Here is a 27,655-nt window from a genome sequence, read left to right as displayed (position 1 = left end):
CTGCCATGGCAGATGGTGGAATTTGTACTCAATAAACATCTGGGAATAAGAGCCAAATGATGATCATGAATCTTTCACTGATTGGCAGGGGACAAGCCCATCTGGTACATTGATATTCTTTGAGGAAGAAAGTCTGCCAACCTTACCTGATCTGACCTATGTGTGACTCTAAATCCATACCAATGTGGTTAACTCCTAGCTGCCCTCTGGGCATTGAGGGATGGGCAATAAATGCTGGCCCAGTGAGCGATGCCCACATCCTGTGAATGAATGTTTTCAAAGAAGCTCAACAGTCTTGAAAAAAAGGACATGATTTTATTCATCATGAGAAGAGGATGTTGATTGGTTGATCTATCATTGGCCTGTGGGTTGCAGTGAGAATAGTTAACAGTCAACCTTAATGCTCAATCTAGGCAGGCAGATTCTGATTGGTCAGGCATTGCTGCAAAGATTAAACATTTCAATCACCTTTTTTTAATGAAACGGGTCTGTTGCATTTGCAAATTCCTTCTGATAGGGCTTAAAAGTTCAGTGCATGAAGAAACTGTAGGGAGGCAAAAAAAAAGTCCTATTGTTTTACAACAGAGTTGCAAAGCAGACAGATGGAGAATATAATTCAGAAGGTTAATGAGTTGATTTTGTTGGGGTGCAAGGGAATTGAGGCAAAGCAGTTGGATACAGGATAGGGATGTTTGGTTGATCTTGAGGTAATTGTGAGTTTAGCTAAAAGTGAAGACTGCAGATGCTGGAAACCAGACTTTAGACCAGAGTGGTGCTGGAAAAGCACAGCAGGACAGGCAGCATCTGAGGAGTAGGAAAATTGACATTTCAGGCAAAAGTCCTTCATCAGTAATAGAGGCAGAAAGCCTCCATGGTGAAGAGATAAATAAGGGGTGGGGGTGGGGAGAAGGTAGCGAAGAGTATAATAGGTGAATGGGGTGGGGATGGAGGTGATATGTCATAGGATGGTGGGGGAAGGTAGCAAAGAGTACAATAGGTGAGTGGGGGTGAAGGTGATGGGTCAGAGGGGAGGGTGGAGTGGATAGATGTGAAGGGAGATTGGCAGGTAGGATAGGTCATGGGGATGGTGATGAGCTGGAAGGTTGGAAATGGTGTATGGTGGGGGGAGGGGAAATGAGGAAACTGGTCAAGTCCATATTGATGCTGTGAGTTGAAAGTTTGTTTGCAATTTGCTTTAGCTGATCTGGATTATTCAATGTTTGTTTTTTGTTAAAGTACATTGAGAGGCTCTAGTAACTATGTTCAGTTTCTGAATTCCCTGGTTTTCTTTTTAAAAAAAGGATCTAACAAACCAAGTTTCACTCTGGGTTCTGAATTATCCAGTATTCATATCATCTGGGTCCTATAAGTCACTAAGGACCAGATGCAGTTGGGATAACTGAAACCCAACAAGATGAAGGTATAAAGAAGGAACGTATGTTGAATCAATTCTAATCACAGATAATATGGCAGCAGCAAAAAGGGATGGTGACTAACATTAAGGTAGGAACAGATTCTAAATGCATAGAGGGAAGGGACACGAAGGATCAATAATATCACAGATCATCTGAAAGTGGAGAAAGAAAGATATTAGCAAATCAATGAGTTTAATAAAAAAAACTCATTGTTGAATCTTTGTATAGCTCTGAATGAAGAGGCAGAGAAGTATGTAAAAGGAACTTTTATCGTGTGGTTTGTGCCAAACAGACATCAAATTTCTGGTGACAGTGAGGTCTGCAGATGCTGTAGATGAGAGTTAAGAGTGTGTTGCTGGAAAAGCGCAGCAGGTCAGGCAGCATCCGAGGAGCAGGAAAATTTGACATTTTGAGCCGGAGCCCTTCCTGATGAAGGGCTTCTCTCAAAATGTCAATTCTGTCTCTAGGACCCTGTAGAGCCACCTGACCAGTAAGTGTGAAATGTATTTCCTTTGTGTGTGTCAGATGGAGGATGATGCAGCACGTGGCAGCAGTGAGTGGGACAGTCATGTCTTTATTTGAAGACAACACAATAAAAGCTAATCTTTACAGTTTTAACAAGGCTATCTCTAACTATCCAATTCTTTCTAAACTTTAATACTTCCCAGAGACTGGTAACGTTTGCTGGTTTGTTGAATTCTTTGGCCTGTTCCTCTCTCTTCACGGGTTGGTTCTCTCTCTGGTCAGAGGCCAAGCTGCTCTGGTCTCTGCCGTGAAAAGAGGGACCTCTCGGGTCAGAGGGAGAGTGGGGTCAGGTTGGGCCCCTGCCAGGGCCGGCTTCTCATACCTTCCTGGGCAGCTACTCAAATTTTACAAGGTCTTCACCGTTCAGGGGCATTGGGTTAATTGGTTTGATCACCTTGAGATGTTGTTAATGGCTTCCGATAGCTTGTTAACAGTGACCCCTTTGGTGGGTCTGCTTTGGGCCCTGGGTGTCTGGTTTTGGCCCAGAGTGCAGGGGCCGGGCTGAGTGTGGGGGTGGGGGTGGGGGTGGGGGTAGGGGGGGGGGGGGGGGTGGGGGTAGGGGCAGGGTGGGGGTGGGGGTAGGGGCAAGGTGTGGGGCTCGGGCCTGGCTTAAGCATGTGGGTGGAGTGTAGGAGAGGGTGTGTGGGTCAGGGCAGGGTGTGGGGGTTGGGGCGAAGTGTGGATATCGGGGCAGGGTGTGGGGGTCAGGGGCAGGGTGTAGGGTCAGGGGCAGGGTGTGGGAAATGGTTGTGGTCAGTGAAGACCAATCATCTCAGCCCCTGAACATCATTGCAGGACTTCCTCAGGATAACCTTCTAACCAACCTGTCTAGAGACATTATTACACACCTCTGGAGCAGGTGGGGTTTGTATCCAGGCCTCTCAGTCCAGGGCTAGGGACACAACCACTGTGCTCCAAGGGGTCACTAAAAGTAAGATAGAGGCATTGCTGGGAAATGAACCCAGCATTTCATTTTTATGAGGTAGACACTTGAATCATCGAAGGCACAGTGCCCCAACTTCCTCAGGGTAATGTCCTGAGCCCAGCTCGATAACATGCAGGTCAAAGGTGTTATTCTGCAGTGACTGACTCACATCCCAACTCCCCACAGGCTGTTGATAAGGTCAATGTCAGGAATGTAATGGAATACTCTCCATTTGCCTGGGTATGCACAGTCCCAACAATATTTAAGAAACTCAGCACCACCCAGGACAAGACATGCTGCTTGCTTGGCACTCTCTCCACCAACAGCACCCCCTGGTAACAGTGTGTACCATCTACAAGATGGCCTTCAGCTCCTGGCCACAGCTCCTTTGACTACACTTTCCTAATCAGTGAGCTGTATGAACCAGACCTGCAAGGGCATTAGAACACCACAAACTGCAGTTCCCCTCCAAGGCACACTCCATCCTGACCTGGAACGAATGTTATTCCTTCACTGTCACTGTATCTAAATCCTAGAACACCCTCCCTGTGAAGACGGGGTGTACCTGTTCCAGTCACACTGCACTAATTCAAGAAGGAAGCTCACAGCCAGCACCTTCCCAAAGAGGAATGGAGTTGGACCTTGCAATCTAATGTGGTGGCCTATTATTGAAGAAAGGTGGTAAGGGAAAGCCAGGGGACTACAGAATGGTGAGCCTGATGTCACCCATGGGTATGTTGTGGGAGGGGATTTTGAGGGACAGGGTTTACATGTATTTGGAAAAGCAAGGACTGATTAACAATCGTCAACATAGCTTTCTGCTTGGGAAATCATGTCTCACTAACTTGATTGAATTTCTTTTGAACAATGATGGAGAAGATTGATGAAAGCAAGATGGTGGAAGTTGCCAATTGGACTTTAGCGAGGCATTTCACAAGGTCATACATGGTGGACTGGTGAGCAAGGTTAGATCACATGAAATACAGGGAGAACTAGCCACTTAGATAAAAAAATTGGCTTCAATGTAGGAGTCAGAGCATATTGGTAGAGGATTGCTTTTCAGACTGTAGACTGGTGACTATAAGTGTGCAGCAATGATTGGTGCGGGGTGCAAGGCTTTTTGCCATTTATATAAATGATTTGAAAGTCACCATAGGAGGCATGATTAATAACGTTGCCGATAACAAAATTGGTAGTATAGTTTTTTTTTATTTCAAAAATATACTTTATTCATAAAATAATTTGATGGTCTGTAAAGTTGGTCATGCCATACATATGTAAACATTTGCATGCAGAGATCAGAATTTATCATTTTTATATACAGATCTGTACATTTTACAATCATATGCCCATATATTTAGCTGAGGTGTCAGCAGAGCCCAAATGTCTGGGTTGGATCCCTGTTCTTCTTTAGGCAGGCAGACGTTACACGGTGGTCTTTCCCCACCGCGCCTTGGCGACAGCTGCCCCAAACTTTAGCGCGTCCCTCAATACGTAGTCCTGGACCTTGGAATGTGCCAGTCTGCAACACTCAGTCAGGGTCAACTCCTTCAGCTGGAAGATCAACAGGTTTCAGACCGCCCAGAGAGCGTCCTTCACCGAGTTGATGATCCTCCAGGCACAGTTGATGTTTGTCTCGGTGTGCGTCCCGGGGAACAGGCCGTAGAGCACGGAGTCCCGCGTCACGGCGCTCGGGACGAACCTCGACATACACCACTGCATTCCTCTCCAGACTTCCTCTGCATAGGCACATTCCAGAAGAGGTGTGTAACAGTCTCTTCTATCCCGCAGCCGCTTCGAGGGCAGCGTGCAGTGTGGCTGAGAGTCCGGGCGTGCATAAAGGATCTCACAGGCAGAGCCCTTCTCACCACCAGCCAAGCCATGTCTTGGTGCTTGTTGGAAAGTTCTGGCAATGAGGCATTCTGCCAAATGGCTTTGACAGTCTGCTCAGGGAACCGCTCGATAGGATCCGCCCTCTCCTTTTCCCGAAGGGTCTCAAGGACACTATGTGCTGACCACTTCCTGATGGACTTGTGGTCGAAGCGTTCCATGGCAGCGAGGCCAGGCCCATCCTTCACAACTCCGGGGACAGGTAGAACCTTGGTGACATTTGGTGATTGCATACTGGGGATCCACGCACAGCCTGATGCAGCCACACACAAAGGTGGCCATGAGGGTGAGGGTGGCATTGGGTGTACGTTTTCCCCCGTTTCCCAGATTTTTATACAGCGAGTCCATTCGGACCCGGTCCATCTTTGATCTCCATATAAACTGGAAGATGGCCCAGGTGACTGCAGCGGCACAGGTTCTGGGAATAAGCCAGACCTCTGCCACGTATAATAGCAATGACAGTGCCTCACACCTGATGACCAGGTTTTTTCCCGCAATGAAGAGCAACCGTAGCTTCCATCTGCCCAGTTTCTGCCTCACTTTGCTGATACACTCCTCCCAAGACTTGGCGCATGCCCCAGGCCCCCTGAACCAAATACCCAGTACCTTCAGGTGGTCGGTCCTGACAGTGAAGGGGATCGAGGATTGGTCGGCCCAGTTCCCGAAGAGCATAGTGGAGAGTGAAAATGTTACCTCAGAGGACAATGGATCCTTGATCTGATGGGCAATGGGCTGAGGAGTTTTAGGTGGAGTTTCATTTAGATAAATGTGAGGTGCTGTAATTTGGAAAGGCAAATCAGGGCAAGACTTATACACTTAATGTTCAGGTCGTGAAGAGTGTTGCTGAACAAAGAGAGACCTTGGGGTGCAGGGTCATAGTTCTTTGAAAGTGGAGTTGCAGATTAACAGGTTAATGAAGGTGTTTGGTATGTTTGTCCTTATTGGTCAGTACAATGAGTATCAGAATATGGGGGTCATGTTGCAGCTGTACAGGGCATTGGTTAGGCCACTTTTGGAATACTATGTTCAACTCTTGTCTCCCTGTTATAGGAAAGATGCTGTGAATCTTGAGCTGGTTCAGAAAAGATTTACAAGGAGGTTGCCAGATTTGGAGGGTGTGAGCTATAGGGAGTGTCTGAATAGGCTGGGACTATTTTCCCTGGAGCGTTGGAGGCTGAGGTATGCCCTCATTGATGTTTGTAAAATCATGTGGGGTGTGGGTAGGGTGAACAGTTATGGTCTTTTCCCCAGGGTAGCGGAGACCAGAATTAGAGGGCAGAGGTTTAAGGTGAGAGAGAAAGATATAAAAAGAATCTAAGGGGCTATGTTTTCCCGCAGAGATGGATGTGTTTATGGAATACACTGCCAGAAGGGGCGGTGGAGGCTGGTGTAATTACAACATTTAACAGGCAGCTGGATGGGTATGTGGATAAGAAGGGACTCGATCATTTTCGAATATCTTGTGGACATTGATGAGTTGATACTGAAGGGTCTGTTTCTGTGCTGTACATCTCTGTGTCTCTGTGACTCTAATCCTTCCTTTGCAGAAATGAATTATAAACTATCCATGTCCCTGTTCTGCTGTCTCCTCCCCAGTATAGCATTGAAAGGACAGATGGGTAGGAAGCATCAGTGGGACAGGAAGGCTGCTATAAACTAGACTCACAGTAACAAACACACAACTCATGATGCAATTTTTATTCTTGGCTGTGAAACTAAGTCAGTACAGTCATCATTGGCTGTGACCGCAACTACAAGCAGATTGAGGCACTACATTCACTCCCAGACAGGATCCATGGAGCAGCGATAGATTCTTTCACTCGCAGCAGGGAGACGGCAGTTTGTAGGAGCAAAGGAAACACAATTTTGAATCACAAGGCAGATCGTTCCAATCAGGTTTCCATGCTGGAGAAAAGAAGAGAGTTCGGTAAATCAGACAACTATTTGTGTGATTGGTTCCTTCTGTGTTTTTGAGAGTATCAATGATCTTGTCATTTTCCCCATTGCTTTATTTAGAGCATTGGTCGTAACCCTAAGCCACAGGGTGATGATGTGTAAATACCACACGATTCATTAAAAAACACCAATGTTAGAAGGAAATAGCTTTCATGAACAACTGGAACAGACTGGCCTGAGGTCAAGGTTCATTAAAGTTGAGAGTTAAGCCTCTTTCCAGAGAAAACAAGCAATTGTTTGACTGAGTGGAAGATGAACAGACTGTGTCAGATGACAACTGTTGTGATGTTTGCCCGTGGTCAAACTGACCAATCACTGAAGACAGGGCAGTGTCGAGGTTTGATCTCACTGGCTGCTGACAAGGAAATGGAGTATAAGGGAATGAGCCCCAGGTGGTAGCGAGCTCTCTCAGGAACAGGAGTTGTCTGATCACCGGCTGGAGCTGGCTGTGATGGAACAGGCTGATCACATGTTACAGTCTGATCCTTCGACAGGTCCACATTATCTGGGTCACAAACAATTATACGTACAGGGCAATTAGGTCCTTTCCTTTGTTGGGATTGCCTTGGAATATTGATATCCAGTGTAAACCAGACAGACCAGGAAAAGCAGGAACAAAAGCTGAATCATGAATTTAGAATAACGTGTTTTGGATGATATAGTTTTAAATCAGGGAGTCAAATCCTGTCGAGAGGTGGAGGGTTACTCGGAGATATTCAGGTGAGTTCATATCCTGGAAAGGCTGCCTCTATCTGATTTGGAATATCTAAATTAGGACCAATCAAGATAAACCTCTATTAATCATAGGTTCTAATGGAGGTCAGTACCAGTGCACCCACATCAGTGATCACAGAACCAGTTTTTGATCAAATTTGCTCTGGACTCCAGCCCTGAATTTTATGCAGGACCTCAGCTCGGCTGAGAATCTATCCGATGGAACCTTTGCAGATTAATGGTTCAGCCTCTGTTCCGGTCTCTTCTGAAAGGCAGCTGGTTCAGTTACTAGTGATTATCATAAAAGACTCAGGCACAAGCTTAATGGGGGCTGCTCGAGATTCATCTAGGATAGGTTAAGATTTGTCAAATAGAAAATAGCTGCTTGAGTGAAGTCTGAATTAAATGTCCAGAAATCTTCTTAGAAGGCGTAGAATTTCATAGAATCTCTACAGTGTGGAAACAGGTCATTTGGCCCAACAAGTGCATATCAACTCTCCAAGGATCATCCCACCCTGATCCTACTCCTGCTTTCCCATGGCTAATCTTTGGATTGTGGGAGGAAGCCAGAGCACCCAGAAGGAAGAATATTCACACAGAGAGTCACCCGAGGCAGGATTTGAACCCGGGTCCCTGGTGCTGTGAGGCAGCAGAGTTAGCCACTGAGCCTAGGGACTATCTGAGGAACCCAGGCCACCTTGCATGTTGACCATCCATCAGTTCTGAGATTCTGCAAGGCCTGCCAAGTGCCATGTGCCTTATAGGCAAAAGAAGAGGCAGAAGTGAGAAGGCTGGAAATTGAAGGAATCATCAAACCGATCCAATTCACGGAATGGGAAGCACCGGTTTTACCAGTTTTGAAGCCTGATGGGTCGGTGCACCATTTTGGGGATCTTAAATCAAATGGTGAACCCTATTTTTGCAGCTGAATAAATACCCAATCCATGAGTTAGAGGATTTATACACAAAGCTGTCCTTCAGCAGGACATGAGCCACACTGAATTGCAATTGCAGTTTGACGAGGATTCCCAGTTAATACCCACAAGGTTTTGTACCAGTATACAAAACTGCCATCTGGGGAATCATAATAGGTGTAATTTTCAGCAGATGTTGGAGAACATTTTGCAAGGTTTACTTCAGGTCAATATTTACCTTGAAGATGTTGTAATAATGGGGGAAACCAATAAGGAACACTGAGAGAACTTGGACATAGTCCTTTAAATGTTTTTCCTAAGTGGGACGATGCCTTACAAGTGAACCACAAATGTTCCAGGTTCCCCAAGTGACCTACTCGAGTTCCACCCATTGGAAGATAATGTGAAGGTGATCAAACATACCCCAGCTCCCATGTCTGTCCAGGAACTCAGCTCATTCCTTGACCTGGTAATTTATTACAGAAAGTTCAAACATAACCTGACATACATCCTGGTGCCGTTGCATCAACTTCTAATGCAGGGTCAGCTTTAGAAATGGTCTCAGACATTCCCAAGCTTACAATGAAGTAAAGTTGAAGTTATTATCCTCAAAGGTGTTGGCATTCTACCATCTCCATATGGCATTGGGGTGGTATTAGCTCTAATGTGGCTCAATGGTGAGAAATACCCAACAGCTTACACATCCAAGTCTTTTGCTCACGCAGAGCATAAATCACCCAGATAGAATACAAAGGAGATTCGGAGTCAGAAAGTTCCATCAATCCCTTTTGTGGGTTAAAGTTCATGCTAATCATGGACCACAAACCCTTACTCAGTCTGCTTAAAGAGGACAAAGCCAACTATGAGAGAGAAAGCTGGGCTTTATTTCCTCTGTGTGTGTGTGTTCGCATTGAGTATAATAACCTACTTCTACATCACCGACGATGTTAAATCGATGAAGACTTCAATTGATAAGTTCTGTTATGAGAATAAATCAATGATTCATTAAGAAACCTGATTGATGGCTCTTTGTGCTTAAAACCTGCTATAGATAAAGCTTTCAATTGATCATCTTGGTAAAATCAGTATAATGTTTTTCCAGTTATGTTATGACTGGTGAAATACTGCGACTGGAACAACAATAGCCTTGGTCGTAAGAAACTCAACCACACGGAGTCCAGTTAGAATCTCATTCATGGATCTATTTGCCTTTTCCTTAGACATTTGACAGCATTGACTTACCAAAGAAATGCACACAGTGTTCTTTACCATGAGAGTTATCGGGTTGGTTCTTGGCCCAATGAGTAAAATCTGATGAAGATCCATCAGTCCAGAGAAAAGAGTTCTCCTGTGGAGATATAAGTTCACACTGAAAAATATATTGTTTGCTTCCCCTAAATAATGTGATGCAACAAGACCAGCAACGTTACCTTGTAGATATCGTTGAAACCAATCCAAGTTCGTTCTCTTTGAGAGAATTTCTCTGCAATAATACGATTCTGCTCCTCCCAGTGTATGGAAGCAAGATGACCACCAGGAGCCAGCGTTCGGCAGTGCAACTTGAAATGATTTTTGAAAAGACAATTTATTGCTGGCTACATTTTTACATTGAACATATTCAATTATGTTTCTCCACCAGGTTAATGTTGAAAATTTGCTGCAATTGGCATTAATTTTTCTTTTATGGACACATTGCTTTTTCCCATTATAAAATTTCACTCAAAAGTGTGGATAAGAAATGCAATGCCTTTGCAAAGATTTACTATTTCTGATCATCAATCTATCTAACATAGTTATGACATTTCCAAAAACCACGCTAAAAATAAAATATTATGGAAACCCTAACAACGAAAGACTCTTAATAAATTTATCTGCTGCAGCTCCAAGTGGAAAGTACAACATTTGAGTCCACGATACAGCACAGGAACTGGCCCATCAGCTCACCAGCTCTGTGATGACCATGGTACCATTCTAAATGCATCCCATCTGCCTGTATATGGGAGGATTCCTCTATCTCCAGCCTGCTCGTGCGTCTGTTTCAATAGCTCTAACACATATCTGCGACTTTCCCTGGCAGTGTGTTCCAGCCGCCAACTGTCCCCTCTATGAAAAGCGTGCCTTGCACAGATCCTTTAAGCCTCTCCCGCCTCAGCTTAAACCTATGCCACCTTGTATTTGACATTTTCACCCTGAGCATTTCTGCGCAGATCGTGGTGGCATTCTGAAGTAATCCCATCTGTCTGCATATGACCTGTCTCCCTTTATTCCCCACCTGTACATGTGTCTGTCTAAATATTTCTGAAATGTAGCTATCATAGCTGCACCCACCACTTGTCCTGGCAACGCATTCCAGTCACCTACCATCTTCTGTATAAAAAAACCTTGTCTTGCACATATCTGTTACTATGCAGAAGACAAACCCCTCTGCTAACACCCAGAAAAGCTTGACTCACTTTGTAATTTGCTGGAGTGTGAGTGAGTGGAAGAGACCTCCTAATTTCCACTGTTTAAAGAAATATAACAATGTATTTTCCTAACTCTAACAGTGAACACTAAGCAAAAACTAGTAACAGATCCAAGCCTCACCTTTTTCTTAACTAATTACTGTTTGACATCAACTCTACAAAACTGTTGCTCCAATAAGACAATTATTAAACATTACATTAATTTCATCCCAAGTCCAAACAGACTCTTACATTGTCTTCCCTCCAGCCATCAGAAACAGTTACTTCCTTATCTCCTTCCTATTCTGCTGTCTTCTCTCTGAGTTGTCTTCTTACTTTCTGCTGCTTTTCCAGGAAAAGATACCTTCTGATAGATAGCGTCTTCTGAGACATCTTTGAGAGCAAGATGTTCATTTCTTCAGATGATGGTTGCTCTCTGTCAGTTGCTTTGACCAATTTTCAAAATTCCCTGGTATTTTATACCCCACAACATCGTACCTTCTCATTGGTCTGATGTTGTCAATACAATAAATTCAAACTCAATTGGGTTTAGCATCCTCGGCGTAATTTAAATTAAATGGTTAAATTCAAATTGTTGTCAAAACTGCAAATAAAACTCAGGTATCCATTGAACAGCCAATAGTTACATGTATGTATTTTGGAAAAGCCTGTCTGTAAACTGGCAGCTGGGGCTGTACTTTAAATTCAGAAAACCCTTTCTATCTTAAACTGACCATACGCTCTTTTGACCTTGAAACATATCCTTCAAACTTTTCCCCCTCACCTTCAACTTATTCCACCTACTATTTGACATTTACACCCTGGGAGCAAGATTCCGACCTCCTCCATATCCATGCCTCTCATAATATTCAAACCTTCGGTCAGGTCGCCTCTCAGCCTCTGATGCTTTACTGAAAACCATCCACGTTTGTCTTATCTCTCTCTACAGCTAATACATCCTGATAAACTTCTTTTGCACTCTATCCAAAGCCTCCACATCCTTCCGACCGTGTGGCAACCAGAACTGCACACAATAGTTCAAATGAGGATGAAATCTAATCTAATCTAATCTAAATAATGGTCTCCTTTGATGTTACAGCCCTGGGTACACAGACAGAACCTGGGTCTCTGGTGCTGAGAGGCAGCAGTGCTAACCACTGTGCCACTGTGCCGCCCTCTATAAATCTCTATCAAGTCACCCCTCAGCGTATGACATTTCAGGGATAAAAGCCCCAGCATGTCAACCCCCTCCTCTAACCCGAACCCTCCAGTCCCTGCAACATCCTTGTACATCCTTTCTGGACCCCCGCAGGTTTACCAACATCCTTCCCTTAGCAGGGCAATCAGAATTTTGGTGCCATGTTCAGTGAACCACGGACTGACACCCCAAGTTCCCTCTGTGTATCAATGTTAATAAGGGGCCTGCCATTTACTATACACTTGTTTCTTGCATTTAACCTCCCAAAATGCATCACCTCACACTTGCCCAGATGACACATTATTTGCAATTGCTCTGCCCAACTTCCCAATTGATCTTTATTCCTTGACAACCTTCTTCACTACTCCATCAATTTTTGTATCATCTGCAAGCTTACCAATCAGACCATCAATGTTTTTTCCAGATGATATATTCTATTTATCTATATAACAAACAGAGGTCCCAGCACTGATCCTGGCAGAACACCACGAGTCATAGACCTCCAGTCAGAAAAGCACCCCTCCAAAACTACCCTCTGTCTTCTATGGACAATCCATTTTGTATCCAACTTACTAACTCATTGTGAATTCGAAGTGATTTAATCTTCTGGACCAAGCTCCTATGAAGGGATTTTGTCAAATACTTAAGTAAAGTCTAAGGAGACAACATCCACTGCCCTAACCTCATCAATCATCTTGGTCACTTAGAGTCATAGAGTCATAGAGTCATAGAGATGTACAGCGTGGAAACAGACCCTTTGATCCAACTCATCCATGCTGACCAGATATCCCAACCCAATCTAGTCCCATCTGCCAGCACCTGGCCCATATCCCTCCAAACCCTTCCTATTCATATACCCATCCAAATGCCTTTTAAATGTTGCAATTGTACTAGCCACCACCACTTCCTCTGGCAACTCATTCCATACATGTACCACCCTCTGCATGAAAGCATTGCCCCTTCGGACCCTATTATATCTTTCCCGTCTCACTCTAAACCTATGCCCTTTAGTTCTGGACTCCCACACACCAGGAAAAAGACTTTGTCCATTTATCCTACCCATGCCCCTCACAATTTTGTAAACCTCTATAAGGTCACCTCTCAGCCTCTGACCCTCCAGGGAAAACAGCCCCAACCTGTTCAGCCTTTCCCTATAGCTCAAATCCTCTAATCCTGGCAATATCCTTGTAAATCTATTCCGAAACCTTTCAAGTTTCACAACATCTTTTTGATAGGAAGGAGAACAGAATTGCAAGCAATATTCCAACAGTGGCCTAACCAATGTACAGCTGCAACATGATTTCCCAACTCCTGTACTCAATACTCTGACCAATAAAGGAAAGCATATCAAATGCTTTCTTCACTATCCTATCTACCTGTGATTCCACTTTCAAGGAGTTATGAACCTGCACTCCAAGGTCTCTTTGTTCAGCAACACTCTCTAGGACATTACCATTAAGTGTATAAGTCCAACTGAGATTTGCTTTCCCAAAATGCTGCACCTTGCATTTAACTGAATTAAACTCCATTTGCCACTTCTCAACCCATTGGCCCATCTGATCAAGATTCTGTTGTAATCTGAGGTAACCTTCTTTCCTGTCCACTACACCTCCAGTTTTGGTGTCATCTGCAAACTTACTAATTGTACCTCTTATGCTTGTATCCAAATCATTTATGTAAATGACAAAAAGTAAAGGACCCAGCACCAATCCATGTGGCACTCCACTGGTTACAGGCCTCTAGTCTGAAAAACAACTCTCCACCACCACCTTCTGTCTTCTGCCATTGAGCCAGTTCTGTATCCAAATGGCTAATTCTCCCTGTATTTTGTGAGATCTAACCTTGCTAAACAGTCTCCCATGGGAAACCTTGTCAAATGCCTTACTGAAGTCCATATAGATCACATCTACCACTCTGCCCTCAATCCTCTTTGTTACTTCTTCAAAAAACTCCATCAAGTTTCTGAGACATGATTTCCCATGCACAAAACCATGTTGACTATTCCAAATCAGTCCTTGCCTTTCCAAATACATGTACATCCTGTCCCTCAGGATTCCATCCAACAACTTGCCCACCACCGACGTTAGGCTCACTGGTCTATAGTTCCCTGGCTTGTCCTAACTACCATTCTTAAACGGTGGAACCATGTTAGCCAACCTGCAGCTTGCTCAGTAAATGCAATCAAAATTGAGACACAAGACTTCTCCTGCTCAGAGTCATGCTGGCTATCTCTGATAAATCCATTGCTTTCCAAATATGAGTAAAAAAACAAAGATATGTAATGTATTATGTGTAGAATATATGTGAAAAATATTGCCTGACAGGAAGGCATAAAATTAATTGATGAAGCAGACATCACTGACCAAGTGAAAGAGACCTGAGGAAGCCACAAAAAATAAATTTCCAGTCAACAAGTCAGACCAAATATTAAACACATTTGTGCATTTTTGAGAATGCCTGAATATATAGCTGAGTGGCTGTAGGTTTTTAAGCAGTATCTGGCTTTTCAATGGGCTGGGAACAGATCTTCAAAATGAACCATGTTTTCTATGATCTGAAGATCAGAATTCCAATCCTGGTCCCACAGAATTCCCACACCATTTATTTTGCAGGACGTTTCCCTGGATGATGATCAGATCAGGCACATGCTGATTTCACTCTCCTCCAATCCAGAGAAGCTCAGATCAGTTAAAACAGGCAATGACCACAATAGACAATAGATAATAGACAACAGGTGCAGGAGTAGGCCAGTCTGCCCTTCGCGCCAGCACCACCATCCACAATCAGTATCCTGTTCCTGCCTTATCCCCATAACCCTTGATTCCACTATCCTTAAGAGCTCTATCCAACTCTTTCTTGAAAGTATCCAGAGACTTGGCCTCCACAGCCTTCTGGGGCAGAGCATTCCACACACCCACCACTCTCTGGGTGAAGATGTTTCTCCTCAATTCTGTTCCAAATGGCCTACTCCTTATTTTCAAACTGTGTCCTCTGGTTCGGGACTCACCCATCAAAGGAAACATGCTTCAGAACACCTTCAGAAAGAATGAATCTGTACATCTCCCTTTGATATTCAATGAGATTATCATCACTGAATCATCCTCCATTAACATCACAGTACCATTTGTCAGAAACTGAACTGGAGCAGCATATAAATAAATAAATAAATACCTGTTGCTACAAGGGCAGAGCTCTGGAATTCTGCTGTGATTAACTCACTTCCTGACTCCCCAAAGCCGGTCCACCACATACAAAGTAGAAGTCAGGAGTGAGAGGGTGTACTCTTCAATTCCTCAGATGAGTACAGCACCAAATAAGCTCAAGTAGTTTGAAAGTATTCAGGAGAAAGCAGCTCACTAGATTGGCACACCCAGTAGGTACCTTGAACATTCACTCCCTCCATCACTAATGCAGAGTGTATACCATCCAAGGGATGGATTGCAATAACTCAGCAAGGCTACACAAACGGCATCTTCCAAACCTGTGACCTCTGCCATCTAGAACAAGAATGATAGTAGTTATATGGCACCACCACCAAACCACACATCATCTTGTCTTGTACCTGTAATCTCTTTTTCTTCATTGTTGCTCGATCACATCCTGGAATTTTCTTCATTACAACATTATACGGTGCACCGACACTGCAGAGGCTGCAGAATGTCAAAATGGCAGCTCACTACCATGTTCTCAGGGCCAATAGAGCTGGGCTGTAAATGCTGACCTAGCTGGAATTGTCCACATACAAACAAAGGTCATAGGAACATGGGTAGCCATCTTGCCCCTTGAGCCTGTTCTGACGTTCAGTTACATCATTGCTAATCTGTAGCCAACTCCATATACCTACCTAATGCCCCTTCCCCTTGGCAACTTTGCTTAACAAAAATATTATCTATCTCAAATTTAACATGAACAACAGATCCAACATTCACTGCTGTTTGTAGAACAGAGTTCTTGCTATAACAAACCCTTTGAGTGTCGAAGTGCTTTCTAACCTCTCTCCTGAACGGTCTGGCTTTAATTTTTAAAGTATGTCGCCAATCCAACAAATGAATAAGTCAAGTCTCACTGTTGTCCTTAGATGAATAAGGAACCCTCTATGTCTGGCAGATTCATGTCACAGCTCATTACCCTCCTCATTTGCTTTGGGATATTATGGAGTTCACGTTACCCAGGTAATGTATACACGGCTTCAGAAACATCCAGGAATATACAAGAAGCTTCTTTCATTCTGTGTCCAGTCATTTTAGAAATGCTGAGGAACACAACCCAATAACTTACAATGGAGATTCCAAGGACTTACCTCAGCATCAATCCAAGTCTTTGGCTGAGAAACAAACTTGTAGCAATAACCAAAATAAACGAAACCACCAGGACAATCCCCTTTGCCATTGAGGCTACGTTTCTCCAGGTCCTGATCCATACGTGTTGAATTCAGTGTCAGTTGAGCATCTGCAGATTAAAACAAGTTGCAATAATCACATCATTAACAGTTGATTGCCCCTTCATGAGGCTAGAAACTGGTGAGCACATGTTCGATGGGGCCTGCCTCAGAGTGAGACGTTCCACCTGACTGCAATAACTTTCTTCATGCTCATTCTGTTTATTTTTGTGGAAACAAAGAGAAAGTACTGTACAGAAAGATGCTTTTCATCCAGTTAGTCAAAGACAGTGTTTATTTCCCACAGGAGTCCCCTTCCTTTCTGGTCACTTCCTCGAACAATGTCACCAATTAACTTCATTCCCTTCTGCTTGTCTACTTTCCCCTCAATGGGGACTGTGGGCTCTGTTTCTAGCGCACCGTATAATCGCAAGTTCCACATTCTCAATGCTCTGGAGGAGGTCATTTCATATAAATTCCTTAATTGACTTGTCGGTGATGTGCTTATATTTTATGAATCCATCTAAAGTATCATCAAACTTTTTTTACTCCAAATTTTCACCCTTCATTTGCCTTCATGGTTCATCTCAGGCTGTCAATGGCAGAACTGGATAAATGTACCAGCTCCCACTGATGCCATCATTACACATATTCCCATGTCACATTCCGTAGGGAATCTGTTCCATTTGGTTTCTCTGTCCTGATGATGCCACGGTCAATACTAATATTTCTGATATCTCTCCTGTTTCTTCCCAAAATGAGAGCTCACTCCACAGTGGTTGGCAATCCCTCCAACTGTCCCATTTCCCACACTTCCCCAATTCCTTTCATTCCTTCATGTTAAAAAGTTTCCCTTACCTCATCTTCCACCCCTCAGATCTCCATATTGTTCACATTATCACCTCATATTTCTGCCACTTCATTCATTCCCATCCCCATTCAGCATTGCAGGACCCTGGACAATTTTTCAAACATTTGACCATTGGCTGCAGTCAGTATTTATGAGGCCTCATTCTCGACCTTCTCACAGACAGTGTTCTTCCTACAATGTACTTTTCCATCAGGTCGAGCGAAAGGTGTGCCCTCTTGTGTTGGAGTGTGTCTGACTGACACTTCAGGACAGTGACTGTGAGCTGCAGGGTCTCAGGTAACAGAGACTTGCTGCAGGTGCACTTATCCCGTTCAGTCTGACTGCCCCAAATTCCCAGCTTCTGTGGGAACGCTTTCCACATGACAATTTACATCTTGATTTTCGTTTGCTATGGTGGATTTTTGGAGACAAGAGAATCCATTTACCTGCCGCATTACTGATGAGCAATACACTCAGCAGCAAAACTCCAATCAGCTTCATGGCTGAGGTGAAGTGCCTCTCCTCAAATCTGAAATAGAAAAAAGATTCAACATTAACATCAATACGTCAGGATAAAGGTAGGAATTTCCTGCTCCCATTGTTACCTCTCTCTTTCCCAGATGATGGATGTGATGGGGTTTTGATTGCTACTTCCAATATATATCATCAGCTGTGAGGAGCATGGAATCATTGACTCAAATCTGATTGGTTCAACCATTCATGATATCAATATTATTGTTGAACAATCGGTGGTTGACAGCCAACAGGATATTCAAAAATGTTCAAAATATTTGATGTGCTACACCTGAAAATTTATGATGTGACATTGTGAGTGCTGAGTGAGAGATGGAATTGGCAGTCACAGTTCCCAACACCATAATCAGATTGCACTTCAGAAAATAGGATTTAATAAATGTGATTGGTGCAAACAATTAGGATTACTTATTATTGTTATGAGATGAAGTTCCCAGAATAAAGGGATAATATTCACAAAACTTGATGTTAAATTTAGTTTTTGTGTTCCACAGAAGAACTTTGGAATGTTTTATTCCATTAAATGTGCATGAAATTATTAGTTGTTGTTTCCTTCTTTTTCTGACAATGTGGTTAAACCACTTGTTTCTTGGCTTATTCAGTGGAGGGTTGGAGCTACAGGGAGAGGCTGGATAGACTTGAATTTTTTTTCACTGGAGTGTTGGAGGCTGAGGGGTGACCTTATAGAGGTTTATAAAATCAAGTGGGGCACGGATAGGGTGAATAGCCAAGAGTCCAAAAAAAAGGGACATAGGTTTAAGGTGAGAGGGGAAAGATGTAAAGGGAACCTGAGAGGTAATGTTTTCACACAGAGGATGATGTGTGTATGGAATATGCAGTGACAGGAAGTGATAGAGATACGTATAGTTACAACATTTAAACAACATTTGGACAGGGACATGAGTAGGAAAGGTTTAGCGGTATATGGACCAAATGCTGGCAAATGGGATTATTTAACTTTGGGATACCTGGTCGGCATGTTTTCTGAAGAGATACATGTATTAGTGCCTCTGCTGTCCCTGTCCAAACTCCTATCAATAGGCACCAGTGCAATGAAGCCTGACCAGGTGTAGGAGCATAACTCCTGACCGAGGACAAAGGCTCAGGAGGCGGCAGGATTCAGGCAAGTGGCAGACTTTATTCTTATTCAAGCAACAGCTGGTTAATGCAGGGAGAGGGTCAAAGACCTTCCCCAAATCTGACCTCGATGTGAGAACTCAGTCACTCCCTTAATCTGTGGTTCAGATTGGAAGAGAGATCAATGACACACTCTGATTGTTACAGTCAAATACAGCATTTTTATACATTTTGTGTTACAATAATCACATAGATCATGGTCACTGTGTCTGTCCCTTTATTCTATCCACCCAATCCTGTGAAACACCTAATCAATAATGGGCAGCCCCAAGTTTCCCTGATCGCATGGTGTTTAATCAAAATTGTAATCTCCAGGCCTTGGGATCTTTCTCTGCATCTGATTCATTCATATTCCAGAGTTACTGGGTATACTCCTTCAGATCTGTCCCAGACTTGCTTATGCATACGGGCTGCTTGTAATCTGTTATTTATTGGGTAAAAAATGAGGTCTGCAGATGCTGGAGATCAGAGCTGAAAATGTGTTGCTGGTTAAAGCACAGCAGGTTAGGCAGCATCCAAGGAATAGGAAATTCGACGTTTCGGGCATACGCCGTTCATCAGGAATGAGGAGAGTGTGCCAGGCAGGCTAAGATAAAAGGTAGGGAGGAGGGACTTGGGGGAGGGGCGATGGAGATGTGATAGGTGGAAGGAGGTCAAGGTGAGGGTGATAGGCCGGAGTGGGGTGGGGGCGGAGAGGTCAGGAAGAAGATTGCAGGTTAGGAGGGCGGTGCTGAGTTGAGGGAACCGACTGAGACAAGGTGGGGGGAGGGGAAATGAGGAAACTGGAGAAATCTGAGTTCATTCCTTGTGGTTGGATGGTTCCCAGGCGGAAGATGAGGTGCTCTTCCTCCAGCCGTCGTGTTGTTATGTTCTGCCGGTGGAGGAGTCCAAGGACCTGCATGTCCTTGGTGGAGTGGGAGGGAGAGTTAAAGTGTTGAGCCACGGGGTGGTTGGGTTGGTTGGTCCGGGCATCCCTGAGGTGTTCTCTGAAGCGTTCTGCAAGTAAGCGGCCCGTCTCCCCAATATAGAGGAGGCCACATCGGGTGCAGCGGATGCAATAGATGATGTGTGTGGAGGTACAGGTGAACTTGTGGCGGATATGGAAGGATCCCTTGGGGCCTTGGAGGGAAGTGAGGGAGGAGGTGTGGGCGCAAGTTTTACATTTCCTGCGGTTGCAGGGGAAGGTGCCGGGAGTGGAGGTTGGGTTGGTGGGGAGTGTGGACCTGACGAGGGAGTCACGAAAGGAGTGGTCTTTGCGGAACGCTGATAGGGGAGGGGAGGGAAATATATCCCTGGTGGTGGGGTCCGTTTGGAAGTGGCGGAAATGACAGCGGATGATACGTTGTATACGAAGGTTGGTGGTAGGTGAGAACCAATGGGGTTCTGTCTTGGTGGCGGTTGGAGGAGCGGGGCTCAAGGGCGGAGGAGCGGGAAGTGGAGGAGATGCGGTGGAGGGCATCGTCGATCACGTCTGGGGGAAATCTGCGGTCCTTGAAGAAGGAGGCCATCTGGGCTGTGCGGTGTTGGAACTGGTCCTCCTGGGAGCAGATGCGTCGGAGACGAAGGAATTGGGAATATGGGTTGGAGTTTTTACAGGGGGCAGGGTGGGAGGAGGTGTAGTCCAGATAGCTGTGGGATTCAGTCGGTTTATAGTAGATGTCTGTGTTGAGTCGGTCGCCTGAGATAGAAATGGAAAGGTCTAGGAAGGGGAGGGAGGAGTCTGAGACAGTCCAGGTGAATTTGAGGTCGGGATGGAAGGTGTTAGTAAAGTTGATGAACTGTTCAACCTCCTCGTGGGAGCACGAGGCAGCGCCGATACAGTCATCGATGTAGCGGAGGAAAAGGTGGGGTTGGTGCCAGTGTAGTTGCGGAAGATGGACTGTTCCACATATCCTACGAAGAGACAGGCATAGCTGGGGCCCATGCGGGTTACCATGGCAACTCCTTTAGTTTGGAGGAAGTGGGAGGATTGAAAAGAGAAGTTATTCAGGGTGAGGACCAGTTCAGTCAGTCGAAGGAGGGTGTCAGTGGAAGGGTACTGGTTGGTGCGGCAGGAAAGGAAGAAGCGGAGGGCTTTGAATCCTTCGTGATGGGGGATGGAGGTGTACAGGGACTGGATGTCCATCGTGAAAATAAGGCGTTGGGGACCGGGGAAGCGGAAATCCTGGAGGAGGTGGAGGGCGTGGGTGGTGTCCCGAACGTAGGTGGGGAGTTCTTGGACTAAAGGGGACAGAACCGTGTCAAGGTATGCGGAGATGAGTTCGGTGGGGCAGGAGCAGGCTGAGACAATGGGTCGGCCGGGGCAGTCAGGTTTGTGGATTTTGGGTAGGAGGTAGAAATGGGCGGTGTGGGGTTGTGGGACTATGAGGTTGGAGGCGGTGGATGGGAGATCCCCTGAGGTGATGAGGTTATGGATGGTCTGGGAGATGATGGTTTGGTGGTGGGAGGTGGGGTCATGGTCGAGGGGGCGATAAGAGGAGGCGTCCGTGAGCTGGCGTTTGGCCTCAGCGGTATAAAGGTCGGTGCGCCAAACTACTACCGCGCCGCCCTTGTCTGCCGGTTTGATGGTGAGGTTGGGATTGGAGCGGAGGGAGTGGAGGGCTGCATGTTCTGAGGGTGAGAGGTTGACGTGGGTGAGAGGGGTGGACAGGTTGAGTCGGTTAATGTCGCGGCGGCAGTTGGCTATAAATAGATCGAGGGCAGGTAAGAGGCCAGCACGGGGTGTCCAGGTGGATGGGGTGCGTTGGAGGCGGGAGAAGGGGTCGTCAGAGTGTGGGCGGGAGTCTTGGTTGTGAAAGTAGGCACGGAGGCGAAGGCGGCGGAAGAATTGTTCAATATCTCGCCGCGTGTTGAACTCATTGATTGGAGTGGAAGGAGGGTTGGTGGGGAGGGCATGGACTTAATGAGGGAGTCACGGAGGGAATGGTCTCCGCGGAAAGCTGATTGGGCTAGAGTGAGGAAATATATCTCTGGTGGTAGTATCTGACTGAGGTGGCAGCAACAGTGGAGGTTAATGCAGGGATTGGTAGGGTGGAGCAAGGATTTGGGTTGTTCTACCTTGTTGCGGTGGAAAGGGTGGGATTCAAGGGTGGAGGAGCGGGAAGTGGAGGAGATAGAAACGGAGAGGTCAGGAAGGGAAGGGAGATGGTCCAGGTGAATCTGAGGTCAGGGTGGAAGGTGTTTGTGAAATTGATGAACTGTTCATCCTCCTTCTGGAAGAACAAGGTGGCACCGATACTGTCATCAATGTAGCGGAGGAAAAGGTAGGGGATGATGCCAGTGTAACTGCAGAAGAGGCAGGCCTAGCTGGGGCCTGTGTGGGTGCCCATTGCCACCCTTTTGGTCTGAAGGAAGTAGGAGGATCGAAGAAGAAATTGTTGAGGGTGAGGACCAGTTCAGCCAATCGAATGAGTGTGTCGGTGGAGGGGTACTGGTTGAGTTGGTAGGGGAGGTGGGAATAAAAGGATTTTAGGCTTTCGCTATGGTGGATGGACATGTACAGGGACTGAATGTCCATGGTGAAGATGAGGCATTGGGGCTGGGGAAACGAGGTGGAGGGTGTGGCTGATGTCCCGAATGAATGTGGGGAGTTCCTGGGCCAAGGGGGACTGAACACTGACAATATATAAGGAGATAATTTTGGTGGGGGCAGAAGCAGGCGGAGATGATGGGTTGACCAGGGCAGTCAGGTTTGTGAATTTTGTGACTGATTTGTGTCTTGATTCCACTTTGGTTCCATCTCGCCAATCATTCAGATTTTCCTTTGGAATTTTCCATTCAGCCCAGCCTCAACAGCAATTGGAGACAGAGTTCTAGATTTCCATGATCCTTCATGTGAGACAGAGCCTTATGACATCACTTTGAATTGTAAGGATCTAGTTTAAAGATTTTCCCCTCAGTCCTGTCAGCCACACGAAGTATAGTATTTTTTTTAAATCAGCCTGATTTAATTGAAGATTTCACACTTTCTTTAACAGAAACAATCCCTGTGAACATTTGGACTCTGTTTAGATGCTATTAATCAAACTGTTTAGAGATGTTATGACCCATCTCTGGGGGAAATAGTGCTTGAACCCAGGCCTTGTGTCCATTTGGAGAAAGTGAGGACTGCAGATGCTGAAAGTCAGAGTTGAGAGTGGGGTGCTGGAAAAGCACAGCAGGTCAGGCAGCATCTGAGGGGCAAGAGAATCGACATTTCAGGCATAAGCCTTTCATCAAGAATGAAGGATGAAGGGCTTCTGCTCGAAACATTGATTCTCCTGCTCTTTTGGTGCTGCCTGGCCGGCTGAGCTTTTCCAGCACCACACTCGTGACTTGTGACCATTCCCACTGCACCACAAGCATCATTCTCAACCTAGGAACACTCTGCTGAATCTTTGCTGCAGCTTTATCATGGTCAATATAATAGTCCTGCAGTTCACTGACCAGAAGTAAATGCAGCACGTTTACTATGTCAGAAAATCTTAAAATTGCACGATAATACTGTGTGTTGATGGGGGCCATTTGGCCCATTAACTCTGTGCTAGCTCCTAGAAAGAACTATCAATCTGGTACCCCTGCCATTCTCATTCTGCACCATCTTGTCTACATTTCCATTTTAAGTATTTGATCAATATCTTTGTAAAGTTGTTTAGAAATATGCTTTGATGACCCTGTTAGGCCTTCTGTTGTAAATAAGACAAAAAGCTGTGCTGAAGAGACAATTCTCTGGTTCATTGTCAATTCATTTAAATGTGCCTCTACCTACTTGCTGATGAGTTTGAGTTAGTGGGTGGCACGGTGGCGCAGTGGTTAGCACTGTTGCCTCACAGCGCCTGAGACCTGGGTTCAATTCCCGACTCAGGCGACTGTGTGGAGTTTGCACGTTCTCCCCGTGTCTGTGTGGGTTTCCTCCGGGTGCTACGGTTTCCTCCCACAGTCCAAAGATGTGCGGGTCAGGTGAATTGGCCATGCTAAATTGCCCGTAGTGTTAGGTAGGGGGTGGGTGTAGGGGTATGGGTGGGTTGCGCTTGGGCGGGTCGGTGTGGACTTGTTGGGCCGAAGGGTCTGTTTCCACACTGTAAGTAATCTAACCTCAACTCAATCTGACCATCGTTCACTCAGCCCAAAGAAGAACATCGGAGCTTCTCTGCTACCATTACATTGTTGGACATGATCTGTATGGACTTCAGTAAGGTTAGATCACATGGAATACAGGGAAAACTCACCATTTGGATACAAAACAGGCTCAAAGGTAGAAGAGAGAGAGTAGTGGTGGAGATTGCTTTTCAGACTGGAGGCCTGTGACCAGCTGTGTGCCACAAGGATAGGTGCTGGGCCCACTGCTTTTCGTCATTTATATCAATGATTTGGATGTAAACGTCGAAGGTATGATCAGTATATTTGCAGATGACACCAAACTTAGAGGTGTAGTGGACAGCAAAGAAGGTTACCTCAGAGTACAACGGGATCTTGATCAGACAGGCCAATGAGCTGAAGAGTAGCAGCTGGACTTTAAGTTAGATAAATGTGAAGTGCTGCATTTTGGAAAGGCAAATCAGGGCAGGTCTTATACACTTAATGGTAAAGTCCTGAGGAGTAATGCTGAACAAAAAGACCTTGGAGTGCTGGTTCATAATTCTTTGAAACTAAAGAGACAGGTCGATAGGATAATGAAGAAGCCGTTTTGTATGATTGCCTTTATTAGTCAGTGCACTGAGTACAGGAGTTGGGAGGTCATGTTGTGGTTGTATAGGACATTGATTATGACACTTTTAGAATACTGCATGTAATTCTGGTCTCCTTGCTATGGGAAGGTTGTTGTGAAACTTGAAAGGGTTCCAAAAAGATTGACGAGGATGTTGCCAGAGATGGAGGGTTTGAGCTTGAAGGAGAGGCTGGAAAGGCTGGGGCTGTTTCCCTGGAGTATCACAGCCTGAGGGGTGAGCTTATAAAGGTTTATAAAATCATGAGGGGCAACATTTAAAAGGCATCTGGATGGGTATATGAATAGGAATGGTTTAGAGGGATACTGGCCAAATGCTGGCAAATGAGACGAGATTATTTTAGGATATTTGGTCGGTATGGACGAGTTGGACCAAAGTCTCTGTTACTATGCTGTATAAATCTATGACTCTATAACTAAAGTTCCTTGTTCCTGGTAACTTTGTAGTAAATCTGCAGATTGGGATGGGAAGGGAATCAACAACCGAGGATACTCAATATTTCCTTGAAGCAGCGTGGAGTGACGCTCCTGTTCCTCCTGGTCAAGAGGTTTAAACATTGCTCGATTCCCAATCATTTAACTGGGTCACCTGTATCCAGGATCCTCACTGCAGTGAGCTTCAGCTGCAGGATTTATGATTGTGCAGACCCATGACCCAGAGTGGGCACATTATAATTCAACTAGTTTCCCTGTTCCTGTGGGATGGGTGGCCAACTTTGATGGTGAGTGGGCAGGTAAATGGAGCTGAGTCCACGAAAAGTTCAACCATGATCCTGTTGAATAGCATAGCAGGCTCATAAGGCCATATGGCCTCCTCCTGCTCCCATTGCTTATGTCTGTATGTTCTTATCCAATTCCTAATTTCAGTGGGATTCAATAGTGGGGATAGTGCTGAGGTGGTGTGCAGACACTAATCTGAATGTGAAATGAAATACTGCCACTGTGTCAAATCTCTGCACCCACCTGCACCATTGGAAACTGGTGATGACAACAGATAAACAAGCCTCCAGTAATTCATACACAGGCAGCCCCATGAGACTATCTTATCACACAATGAAACAGAAGTCATGCAGCCTGTGGGTTTATAAAAGATCATTTGGCAAAGTGCCCGAGATCGTTAATCGAGAAGCTATTCCAAGTAACACGGGAGATTGAGCGAAACAATCAAGAAGGAAGTTGGAACTTATTTCTATTTGGCAGGAAATATAGAGAAGTAAATTAAAAAATTGTATTTTAAGGCTGTAAATATTATCTGTTCCATTGTCACACTGAAATATTATAGGAAAATGAGCTGTTATTTATTTTTATACTATAAACATGGGTGTATTCACATATCAGTAGGTGTCAACTTCAAATAAAAGTCTGTTTATCAAATGTTCACATGTTACACTTAATCTTTTCAACATCCTCCCAGAATGCCAGCATTACACTTTACAATAGAAATAACTACTATTTAATCAGATCAATAAAAGAAAGTCATGAACTTACATAAGCTTGAAATTCCCAAACATTTGACAGTCAATGTTTCTCTCATTCCATTTGGTGGTGAAAGGAAAAAATAAATCATCTCAATCTTGCCCTCAGATTTTTAGTCCAAATCATCTGATGGAACAGTCTGAATAGCTTGAGGCTGTTTGTGAAATTCCTTTATGGAAAGTATCCAGTGATATATTTCAGGGTCTGATTAGAAAATCCAGTCTCACGATGAGAATACTTTCCTTCTCCATCATTTGAGACGGTGGTCACAGCTATCAGGACTGTTCCTGTGGTGATTGTTTGTTGGCCGTCTTTTGTGGGGAAGGATCTGGTGATACATTGGGGTTCTTCATCAGGAATCCATTTTGTTAGTCCTGTTCTCTCAAGACTGAAGGGCAATTGACTGAATACAAGATAAATAATTGCAACATCACAGGGAAATGGTGATAAGTTGAAGATAGAAACAGTGACCATATAGAAAATAGCGCCCGGCGTGTCGGGTAAAATGGTCAATGTTTGTGGGGCATTGGCTGTATTGACCGACATGCTGAGCGAGAGACAAACTGCTAACACTGCAACTTCATATAAACTGCTAACACTGCAACCTGTAAGGTTCCCTGAAAGAAGTCCGAATAAACAAGTTCATAGTACACCCACCAAGTCAAGGGGCAGTCACCAGAACAATGCTGATATCTGAATGTTTAACTTGAGAGCAGTACAAGAATGCTGATGTCTTAACTAAAGAAAATGTTGATAGCTTATCTTCAGAAAAATGCTAATGTCTTAACTTGAGGTAATGCTGGCATCTGTATGTCGGACTTAGAACATTCCTGATGTGTACGTTTACATTTAAGTATAACTTGATTAACATACTTTGTGATAACCCCATGACACGGGATTCTGCCTTGTGTAAGAAGTTATGTATAAATATGACAACGTTCCCAATTGAGAGCGAGAGACCACTGTCTAGCATCCAGCGTGGGCTAGAGTGGATCTGCTCCCAAGCTTGTTTGTATACGTGTGTACTTGCAATCTTGAATAAAGACAGTACTGTTGACTCTATTAATCAAGTGGTGGTTCTCTGTTCTCGGACAGGCGTTCACAAGAAGCCAGCAAGCTTGGGCTGAGCTTCCACATTTTGGTGGCAGCGGTGGGATCCCAACGGAAGGCGGCTCCTGGTGACGGTTGAACAGGATACGGTCTTGCCGAGGCAAGGTGGACACGGGCCCAACTAGGACGTGAGTATACAGTTTGGGACTCGTGACTAGTGTCTCCCCAAGCCAGGGGCGGACCTGGATCCAACTCACCGCAGCAGGAACTGCTACCGGACGGGATCCAGAACGAACCCGTGATCAGCCTTTGAAAGGAACCACCACCCAAGCGCTGGGAGCGCTATAGAAGGTAGGAAACTTTAAAAAGCGCTGGGAGCGCGGGGAGAAATAAGAATAGTTAGATACGTACGGGTTTAAAGTCCTACGAGGTTAGAGTCCTCATAAAAGCACCAAAGTACATCTGTGTGAGAGGGTTTAAAGTCCCTTGAGCAGGACGTCATAAAAGCACTGCTCACAAGTGTAGTTAGGGTAGTTAGATATGTA

The 27,655-nt window shown here is 44.9% G+C and overlaps 1 protein-coding gene across 3 annotated transcripts in view; it reads right to left on the bottom strand.

The window, feature by feature from the left end:
• Nucleotides 1–6,528: 6,528 nt before the first annotated feature.
• Nucleotides 6,529–27,655, bottom strand: part of LOC132826874 (C-type lectin Cal-like) — a 74,533-nt gene continuing 53,406 nt past the window's right edge. For 2 of the 3 annotated variants that reach the window (XM_060843138.1, XM_060843137.1), the window contains exons 2-6: nucleotides 17,656–17,738; nucleotides 16,282–16,430; nucleotides 9,770–9,898; nucleotides 9,582–9,687; nucleotides 6,529–6,660 (exon numbers count right to left, since the gene is read on the bottom strand). In XM_060843138.1, coding sequence (XP_060699121.1) covers nucleotides 6,572–6,660; nucleotides 9,582–9,687; nucleotides 9,770–9,898; nucleotides 16,282–16,430; nucleotides 17,656–17,710 — 528 coding nt within the window. In that variant the 5' untranslated portion in view covers nucleotides 17,711–17,738 and the 3' untranslated portion in view covers nucleotides 6,529–6,571. The remainder of the gene's footprint in view (nucleotides 6,661–9,581; nucleotides 9,688–9,769; nucleotides 9,899–16,281; nucleotides 16,431–17,655; nucleotides 17,739–27,655) is intronic. The other variant, XM_060843139.1, reaches the window with a different exon arrangement.

This window comes from Hemiscyllium ocellatum, chromosome 23 (genome assembly GCF_020745735.1).
Source record: "Hemiscyllium ocellatum isolate sHemOce1 chromosome 23, sHemOce1.pat.X.cur, whole genome shotgun sequence".
Lineage (NCBI taxonomy): Eukaryota > Metazoa > Chordata > Chondrichthyes > Orectolobiformes > Hemiscylliidae > Hemiscyllium > Hemiscyllium ocellatum.
Note: the sequence above shows the minus strand (reverse complement) of the source record. Positions and strands in the feature narration are given on the sequence as shown.